This window comes from Trichomycterus rosablanca, chromosome 12, assembly GCF_030014385.1.
Source record: "Trichomycterus rosablanca isolate fTriRos1 chromosome 12, fTriRos1.hap1, whole genome shotgun sequence".
NCBI classification, from domain to species: domain Eukaryota; kingdom Metazoa; phylum Chordata; class Actinopteri; order Siluriformes; family Trichomycteridae; genus Trichomycterus; species Trichomycterus rosablanca.
Genome location: NC_085999.1, coordinates 6,457,655 through 6,468,084, shown reverse-complemented (window position 1 = coordinate 6,468,084; position 10,430 = coordinate 6,457,655). Strand labels below are relative to the sequence as shown.

Below are 10,430 nucleotides of genomic sequence, written 5' to 3'. Positions count from 1 at the left end.
CCAGCAGTGCTATCTGCCGGTGGGGCTTCTACATACAGGCATGATTGGCTATGTCTGAGAGAGAAGGTTGGCTGAGGCCCCATGATGGATTGGCTATAACTGCTTTAAAACTGTAAGTACTAATTTACTACAGTAAGTACTAAATAATTGTACATTTCCAAGCAGTTACACTTTACTACACGTTTTTCTTAGGTTTTTTTTTTCATTTGAGAAACTCTGGCTAACCTATCTTGTATTAAATGTCAAATATTGTTTCCAGCACTTGTCTCATATCTACAGTTATCGTAGGCAGTGAGAGTCAGTGCACAGTCAGAGGCCTTCCTAACTATATTCACTATGTGTAAGTGAGAGAGTGTGTCTGCATGTGGCCAGTAAATCAGGCTCCTATACCAAGCCGAGGCCAGTCTGATAGGGACATGACTGACACCTGAGCAGAGGACCTAAAAGGACATCAATAATGAGCGGTGTAGGAGTGTGTCTCGGGGGACGATGCAGTCCTGGCTCTGATTCACTCAGGCTAATAAGGCCTTAAAAGCCACAACTGTCCACACAGCCCATGCCAACCCATCTCCCATCTCCGTTTTCCAAAGACCTGCCTGATGCCTTGTGACAGGCCTCGACCTGTCCACAGGACACTACAGCAGCCAGCATTTGTGTTAATGGCCAACAATACCACCAGTCTTTTAATGAGATAGTTAACAGAGCTGTGAGCAAATTAGCACTGTAAATGTAAGAAATGTTTTAAAATAAGACTTTACATTTTTGTTTGATTTGTTAATGTCATACATTTCTGCATAGCGACTAGCAAACAACTTATAAATATTTGAAGAGCCATCTTAAATGCATTTTCATGAAATTTTTATTGGCACTGTAATATAAGCCACTACCTGCCATGAATCACAAATAACCTTGAGCCCTCTCTTTCTCTTTTTCTCCTGTCAGTACAGTGTTTACTCTGTACATTGCCTCTCTCATGCTCACAAAAAGCAATCGCTTCTGACTGGGGCAGCCTCCTCTGTCCCCATATCCAGTCTGGCTCTAATTTTGTTGTCATTCGATGTGCGGTGATCCTGTCATTGATGTGACAGAGCGGGCATTAGGTAAAATCCCTGAGCTGGTGCTCACTTACAGAAGACTTCTCTCCTTGCTATTGACAATGATTAGATGAGACCTGGGTGGCAAACATAGCACCTCCATTACAAGAATTTAAAATAAAATTTTGATTTAGGCAGAACCCTTGGGTTACTCCTTGTTACTCCCTTATTTCTTAAATTAAGGTATCATTATTTTGTCGGCAATGTGACCTCTATTCTTTTGCTCAGTTATATATAAATGATATTGGGTGAAGTGACTCATAAAGAGTTCTGGCACAGATCCATGGGCAGATGTGGGAAGGTTTAGTGGACATGTCTCGTTCTGCAAGGCTGATAAGAGGATCTGACGTTCGGCTTGTTCATATAGCAGGTTACTGGCATCTTACGACTGATCAATGCCAACATGATGGCTTCGGGAGGCGAATCAAAGGCAAACACCTCCTCATCTGAGGTCACATACTCAAGCTGTTCACAACGGTAACACATTAGAGGTTCTTTGAATATCACTAGAAGACTGGGGCTTCATTTATTGCTCTAAGTTGGATGCATTGACACTGCAGTTATCAGATTAAGACCTTGTTATAACTCAGTATGCACATTATAATCACCTCTATAGTGAGTACTCATATTTTACAGCTTCATTTAACTCCTTTAGAAATACAGACTGATGACAAATAAAAGAGGGAAAAAAACCTGAATAAACAAGTGGAGAAGAATGGATGCAGTTGTTTTCAGAAATTGTAGTGTATGATGCAAATTAGAAATTAACATCCTACCATGTTCCTCGGCATGAGCTGAGAAGGTTGATCTAGGTGTTAAATGAAGATAATAAGTTTGCAAGAATATGTCACTAAAAACAAAAGAGCAATTTACAGGTAAATATGACTGTCAGTCTAGGACAAAGCCATAGCCATGAACTGAACATTGAAGGAAATCAAATCTACTGGAGTATGGTGTACAGTCATTCCTGCCATATCAACAACTGATGGGGACACTGATGGATCATTTTATTAAGCAAATCTAGTAAGTAGAATATGTTTATTTACAATTTTAACATTAGTGTATTGGGGGATATTTATAACATATCTGAATATTGGGGGGACACATTTTGTTATTACAGCGTTTGTGCAGGATCAAACAGGTGTCTGAGACAGATAAACCATGGCCAGTTAAGACAAACACACAAGTTGTGCATACACCAAGAGACCACTGTGGTTCTAAATGCTTTATTCCTATTTTAGAGTCCTGTGCTGGCATGGTTTTGGTTTATTTGTTCCCCCCAACTTTTAAAGTAGTGTAAAGGGGCACTGCAAATTAATACACATTTGTAACTGATCACTATAATAGAACATTTCCGTAAGGGAGTTGTAGCCTAGCAGTTAATGTACTGGACTAGTAATCAGAAGGTCGCTGGTTTAAACCCCACAATTGCCAGGTTGCTGCTGTTGGGCCCTTGAGCAAGGCCCTTAACCCTAATTGCTCAGATTGTATACTGTCACACTATTGTAAGTTGCTTTGGATAAAGGCGTCTGCCAAATGCCAAAAATGTAAATGTAAATCTTAGTGGTCTGGATGACAGTGCCTGGCTTACATGACTCAGTGGGTGACTGAATGGTTTAAACATAAAATTATGTAAACAATATTTTTTAGCATAAAATATTAACTTAAATAGACAACTATTGGAGATTTTATTACTTGACAGAAGTTTTTTTTAACAGTGCTCATAACAGCACCAACAAAACACCAGTTGATGGAATATCTTTATAAGGAATGGAGTTGCTTCTCTCAAATCCAAAAATATATTTTAAAGTGCATTAAGCTGGATCATCGTATAGCTATAAACCTTACTAGGTTATTTTTTCATTTAATTGTCGCTTGTCTGTAATTTGTGTGCTCTATCCTGTGGCTGCAATAATATGCTGATAATTGCATTTGAGCCGATAATAACATCTTGAAATCTAATTAATATCGATATGGAGCAAACATATAATTAAAAGCACAATGCATGGCTTAAACACATTAGTGTAATGTGCTCATGGCACAGACAATAGTCACCTGTGTGCGTGGGTCAGTGGCGTGTGTTTGTGCCCACCTGAGGACGCAAAAGCTGTATGTTCCACACAATGACCCCCTGAGGGACGCTGCACTGGCCCTGGCATTGATAACCCCCCCTCCAGGCCCTTCCTCTGCGGTTACGGCCACTGGCTGAGCTAATAAGTGCAAAGTAAAAGGGGGGCTAATGCACAACAAAACAAGGAAAGGCGAATAACAAGTCAGATAAAAAACAACTTCTTAATGCAAGACATGCACGCTGAGTGAGTCAACAAGGCCTGCAGCAGAGTCAAACCCCAAGACTGGTTAAAGGCTTATTAATGAAGAGCTGGAGAGACTAGGAGAAAGAGAGAAAGAGACATAAAGAGAGAGAGAGAGAGAGAGAGAGAGAAAGAGAGAGAAAGAAGGGGGGGATAATGAGGAGTAGAAGATAGCCGCTCGTTCAGCTGGTTAGACGCATGAAGGCAAGCCTGTGCTTGCACTTTTCTGGAGAATAGATTGCTGGACCCAGTTGCCCCATTCTAATGACCCTTCTTGTTAGCCTCGTAGACGAAAAGCCTGTTCATTAGAAGTGCAGGTCCGCTCACCTCCGCGCTCAGCTCCGCGCTCTCACCCAGCCCAACTCTTTTACACTCATAAACGAGCCGCATCCTGGGTGCACATCTAAAATTCTCAACTACTCAAAAGAGATTTCTCTCAGATCCACTCTCTATCAAGTCCCGGCTTTTTAAATAAATAATATTACTTTAAATATTTGACAAAAATAACAAAACCACCACTGTCTTGAATTTAAAAATAAGCCCGCACATGTATTTACTAGAACAGAAGTGATGCTGGAAATAGTATTTTCTGTTTATTCATTTGTTTGATGTTAAATATTTATGGTAGATTAAAATTTCGATTGCTTGTGACACAATAAGAATTTGTAAATAACAAAATTAAACACAAAATAATCCCCCTCAAAGCAATCAATAAATATAAAAATAACAACAATAAGGATAAATAATTTTATATATTCTATAATAACAATAATAATAATAATAATAGTAGTAGTAGTAGTAGTAGTAGTAGTAATGATAATAATAATAATAATAATAATAATAATAATAATAATAATTTTTATTATTATTATTACAGTAAGTGATTAGATGGGAAAAAAATCTGGGCTGAATTCAGTTCTATTAATCGGTGTTTTAAAGTGCAAGTGGAGCACTCTCATTCATAACTTGATGTAGCCCTCTCACATCAATTTTTTATTTGCCTTGGGACTAGTAAACAGATTTTACAGACGATGATTTCACGCTTCACCACAAACACAGGAGGTGAAACAGATGTTTAATAATGAATCTTAGTTTTTAAGGGTAAGTAAGTAGGTAAATACAGGTGTAAAGAACTAATCACATGGATTCGTTATGAAATACTGCGCCACACATGATATACATGATATTTAAATTACAATAATTGGGTTGGGCATTGACAGTTGGTAATGGTTAGTCTTACTTTGTAATAGTGTGTAGTATGACTATTGCATTAATATTTGTAATAATGTTAAGCATTATATTGTAAAACATTTTGATTTTATAGATAATTGATTATGCATCGGCAATTGCCACAATAGTTAACTATACATTTTAATAGTTCGGCATGTACGTTGCATAAATAAAGGTTGGGCATTGGTAGCTGTAGTAAAAAATTAATTGAAACTGGTTCGACATTGGCAATGTAAAAAGCATTAACGATTACCGTTATGCAGTTTTATTGTTGTATTGATGTTAAAAATGGTTATACATACTGTAATAGATTTCAGTTAATTTGGTTTAAGCATTGGTAGTGTGAAAAATTACGTGCATGCAATATCAATACTGCTTATATATCGTTATAATGATTACTTTTATGTACTGGTAACCTATAGGCATCATAACTTACATTGCTAAGGTCTTAGGTATACATTATTGGAAGGTAAGCCTTATATTGTGATCGTATGCTTTATGAATAATGAATAAGGTTTAGTTTGAAAATAACTAAATAAATAGTATAAATAGTGCAGTATAAACAGTGTATTGATAATTATTGATTGATTATTTTTAATGGTTACTATAATGATCTAATGGTATTGAGAGTTAGTAGGCTATTGCTTTGATAATAATTAGGCATTGTCGGTAGAAACATGTACAGTACAGTTGTTACCATTCTTTGGTATATGGTGATAGTTTTGGCTTATCAAACTATTGTCTTCTGTAGTAGCTAAAATTACACCAGTCCCAGTTTTCACAAGTTTCAGTGTACAAACATCACTGGCCACAAGAAGCGAATACACTGTGGCGTGAAGGGCCTGCTTGATTATCCTAATTAAGTTCTGTCTAATTAAATTACTGTCACGTGTTAACCAATAGCAAAAGTCGATTCATTAACGATGCAGGCGGCAGAAGTGAAAAGCGAAAGCCCTTACGATTGCAAAGGTAGTGTCAACTGGCTGATTTGCTTTCCTGCGCAAAGTAGCTCCGATTGGGAAGGGCGTTTTTTATTATTATTTTTTTCTCTTTCTCTCGGGTTAACTTTGCAAGGCGTTAAGCCTGTGGTCTCACGTCGTCCGCGTTAATTGCTGCTTGTCGTCGTGGAGAGCTATGCAGCTAGAACACTGCATCTCACCAGCTCTCGCTCTCTCCAAGAAATGTATGGGTGTGGGCAGTGGCTACCCAAACTCAGAGAGCTCTGATCTCGCCTTACACGGCCACCCTATTACATCTGCTCGTGACAACCTGGAGAGAAGTTCACCACTGAAAAAAAACTCCGCTGGGATGACGAATCAGTCAGAGGCGGACAATTTCTCCGACTCCAAGGACTCGTCTGGAGACGTGCAGAGAGGCAAACTCTCTCCGACGCTCGACGGAGTAGCTGACATTCGTCACAACTTCGATGGATCTGCTGGAGAAAGGTATCTCCTGTCGCAGTCCAGCCAAGCTCAGCCGCTCTCCGCCAGCCCCGCTGCCATGTTTCCCTACCCGAGCCAGCACGCCCCGACGCACCCGGCCTTTTCCATCGGAAGTCCGAGTCGCTACATGGCGCATCACCCGGTCATAACGAACGGAGCGTACAACAGTTTACTGAGTAACACTTCCCCACAGGGCTACCCGAGCGCCGGGTACCCGTATGCACAGCAGTACGGCCATGCGTACCAGGGAGCCGCTTTCTACCAGTTTAGCTCCGCACAGGCCGGACTGCTACCGGGCAAAGCGCAGATCTACCTGTGCAACAGGGCACTGTGGCTTAAGTTTCACCGCCATCAGACCGAGATGATTATTACCAAGCAAGGACGGTTGGTACTCACATTTTTCAGTTGACTTTTAGATTTTTTTCGAATTACAAAAAGTGTATTATTATTATTATTATTATTATTATTATTATTATTATTATCAATACTATTGTTATTATTATTATTAGTAACAGTAGTAGTAGTATTAATAGTATTAGTATTAGTACTGTTTTACATTCTAGGGAACATACAGGACATTCATTTTAATATATCTATTGTATGTTATGTGAGTGCGTTAAATAATGTATTTATTTTATTATTATTATTTGTTTAATAACCACATACCTGATTATAATTTTATTATTATTAGCATTATTACGTTGCTTATTATCTTTAGGGTGCTCTTTTTATCATCTTTATTGTCAAATGTGTTGGGTCCAGTTTTAACCAATTAGAACATTTTGTTTCATTATATTTTGTTTTGTTTTATTTTAGTGTTAACTTTTTGGATGCGCCAAAAGATTTCTAATATTAAACAATAAGAAAATTTTATAACATTTTGAAACATTACATTTTATTTTGTCTTATTATAGTGTTAACTTTAAGTTTTTGGTAGTCTTAATGTTTTTGCTTTGTACGCATTAATAAATTCATTCACTGAAATATAACATGTCTTTTTTGTTACTTTAGGCGAATGTTCCCGTTCTTAAGTTTTAACATATCTGGCTTGGACCCGACGAGTCACTACAATATTTTTGTGGATGTGATTCTCGCCGATGCCAACCACTGGCGCTTTCAGGGGGGTAAATGGGTTCCGTGTGGAAAAGCCGACACCAATGTGACAGGTAAGCATCCAGTCGAATAGACTGTGCCAAGATATTTTGCAGTTGATTAGAAAGCTTGTTACAGATAAAATGAATTAATCAAGCAACATCAAAAACAAGTTTAAGCATTTCAGTAATGAAAGTAATTGAAATCGTTTTCCACTTTACAGGAAACAGAGTGTACATGCATCCAGATTCGCCAAACACGGGCGCGCACTGGATGCGCCAAGAGATTTCTTTTGGAAAACTGAAATTAACGAACAATAAAGGGGCATCAAACAACACCGGACAGGTCAGTCAGTTAATCAACATGTACAGGGTGAATTTGTGACCTGCTTTTGCCACTGAACTGTAACTGACGCAGTTGACGATAGCTAGAAATGAGTATTTCTGTAACATTTCTATAACAAACAATCTAATAGTTTTGTTACATCTTTTAATATTTGATACAGTATTTTATAGCAACATGTTTACTATTACAAATACATTTTAAAACTAGTGTTTATCTATAAAAAATATTGACTGTTGGATCGCAAGTGTTGGATTTTAAATAGGCTCTCTGCTTTATTTTGGATGAATGCTTGAGCGCAGATGGTGGTGCTCCAGTCTCTGCATAAATACCAGCCGCGGCTGCATGTGGTGCAGGTGAATGAAGACGGAACGGAGGACACGAGCCAGTCGGGCCGAGTACAGACCTTCACCTTCCCTGAGACCCAGTTCATCGCTGTCACAGCTTATCAAAATACTGATGTAAGATATTCAACATGGCCTTCAGACATGATCAAAATTCCCTCCAAAGCCTGCTTAGTGACCAAATTGTTCAAAGCGAACCCTTTAATTTTACAAGTAAAAATCGAAAAATACAAGTTTTCTTTGTACAGTAACTACTGAATTGTAAATAAAAATATAAAGCGTGTAACTTTATGCCATAAAACATTTAACAGCAATAATTAAAAACTATAGGATAGTCTGTCTCTTAACTAAGGGGCCTAATGTTAAAAGCCAATCAAAGATTAACTAGTTTATTTTAATTAAGGACATTTTTACAGTAGATTGTTTTACAGTAAACAGAAGCTGATTATTTTTCCAAATTCAATGTTAGAAAAACGTGAAGCGTATTTATTATTACATAGAAATGAGTTGTGTTTTTTTATTATTGATTTTTACTTTTCTCTTTCACAGATTACACAGCTAAAAATCGACCACAATCCATTTGCAAAAGGATTTCGGGACAATTATGACACGTAAGACTTATTTCATTTTTGTTTTAGTAAATATAATTTATACTGGTTCACTTGCGTCAAGAAAATAGTCCATAATGACAAGTTTATTTATGATTTTATTAAGTTACATGTGGACGTTCTGTATTATATTTTATTATGTATATATTATATATAATATTTTACTTTTTATGCATATTTTAAATTTACTTCTTCCATATACAACAATAATAATAACAACAATATATGTGTTTAGCTTAGTACTCTGATCTCAGTTTTATAGATATAGCTTTATTTAGAAATATAGAAAATAAACGATCATTACATTAGTCTCTTGAAATTGTTCAAAGAAGTGTCAGATAAATTAATGAGCGCACTTGTTCCTCTTGCTAGTTCTCGTAGATTACCAGAATTTATGCATAACCAGCAGATTAATTGCATGTTGAGAATGCATCAACTGTAATAAATTGTAGTTTTACGCACGACACAAAGTTCTCTTGCACAATATTGAAAAGTTTGTGTCCTCCTTTATTTTCGTAGTTACATTTTGACCAATAAAATAACCTAATTATTGACATCAAGATGCACATTGTGTCTGACTCTTTATTGCAGAGTGTACACAGGTTGCGACATTGACCGTTTGACTCCGTCCCCGGGTGACTCTCCGCGCTCTCAGCTCATGTCGGGTGCGCGCTACGCCGCCATGCCGGGCTCCTTTCTGCAGGACCAGTTTGTCAGCTCGTATGCCAAGTCCCGCTTTCACCCTGGCGTCGGGGGTGCTCCTGGCACGGACCGTGGCGTCCCGCTCGGCAACAGCTTGCTCTCGCCGCAGCAAACCGACGAGACCGCGGTGGGCTCCCCGCAGCGCTGGTTTGTCACCCCGGCCAACAACCGACTGGACTTCGCCGCTTCAGCGTACGACGCTGCCGCCGCGGCCGATCTAGCGGGCAACGCGGCCACGCTGCTCTCGTACGCGGCTGCCGGAGTCAAGACCCTTCCGCTGCCCGCGGCCGGCTGCTCCAATCGAGCCTTGAGTTATTACGGAGATGCGACTGCATGGGGAGCGCGCACTCCGCCTCAGTACTGCGGGAAATCCGGTACAGTCCTTCCCTGCTGGCCCTCCAACTCAGTCCCCGGCCGGACCGCGGCTCCTGGTTACCTGGTCGGACTGGATGAGGGTGACCCCGCAGCGCCCGAGAGATCCCCGTTAGGTACTACCGAGGACACCAAACCCAAAGACCTGTCCGAGTCCAGCTGGATAGAAACTCCCTCCTCAATTAAGTCGATCGACTCGAGCGATTCGGGTATTTTCGAACAGGCCAAGCGGAGGAGGATCTCTCCATCTGCCACGCCGGTTTCAGAAACAGCATCACCGTTAAAATCTGAATTACTGACGCCCAGGGAGTGTGAGAAGAACTGCTCCAAGGACATTGGCTACTACAGCTTTTACTCACATAGTTAGATAGGAAAACTAACTATGAAACAGAGAGTAGTGCCCAGTTAGAGTAAATATTGGTAAAGTGGGACATCTTTGGAAACTGTACATTCTCTTTTAACCATGCTCCAAATGGCAAAGAGAATACGTTTTATAATACGTTATTTTAAAGTTAACAACATTCCCTGTAATATTCAAAAGCAAAATTAAGAAATAAATATATAAAGAAATAACAAGCAAAGCTTTGCTGACGAAACATCAATTGTTCTAGGTATAGTCAGACATAGACTTGTTCTTCAGAGAATATATTTTATACAGTTTATTTTAATATCATTTAATAAATTGTGTATTTGTTTTCGTTAATAATACTTATTTATTTATTTTATTTATATTAATTATCAATTATATTAATTTATTTGATTATTTTTGGATAGCTTGCATAACATGCATAAGAACAAAAAACATTGTTAATAAACATAAAACAATTTTTGTAGACCTACATAATAAAGAAATAATACTTATGTTTATGAAAAAACAACACAAACTCAAATA

The 10,430-nt window shown here is 38.5% G+C and overlaps 1 protein-coding gene across 1 annotated transcript; it reads left to right on the top strand.

Annotated features, from left to right (window-relative positions):
- The first annotated feature begins 5,770 nt into the window (after positions 1 to 5,770).
- On the top strand, positions 5,771 to 9,905 carry tbr1b (T-box brain transcription factor 1b). Its single transcript, XM_063006385.1, has 6 exons — positions 5,771 to 6,462; positions 7,090 to 7,244; positions 7,394 to 7,515; positions 7,815 to 7,973; positions 8,406 to 8,467; positions 9,056 to 9,905. The coding sequence occupies exons 1-6, from the start codon at positions 5,771 to 5,773 to the stop codon at positions 9,903 to 9,905; spliced, it is 2,040 nt and encodes a 679-aa protein (XP_062862455.1).
- The last annotated feature ends 525 nt before the right edge of the window (positions 9,906 to 10,430 follow it).

What these genes read in the sequence shown, in the direction of transcription:
- tbr1b (XM_063006385.1), top strand. Translation starts at nt 5,771, where the DNA reads ATGCAGCTAGAACACTGCATCTCACCAGCTCTCGCTCTCTCCAAGAAA. An exon ending in ATTATTACCAAGCAAGGACG is followed by an intron (nt 6,463 to 7,089) that starts GTTGGTACTCAC and finishes TTGTTACTTTAG; the next exon opens with GCGAATGTTCCCGTTCTTAA. An exon ending in AGCCGACACCAATGTGACAG is followed by an intron (nt 7,245 to 7,393) that starts GTAAGCATCCAG and finishes TCCACTTTACAG; the next exon opens with GAAACAGAGTGTACATGCAT.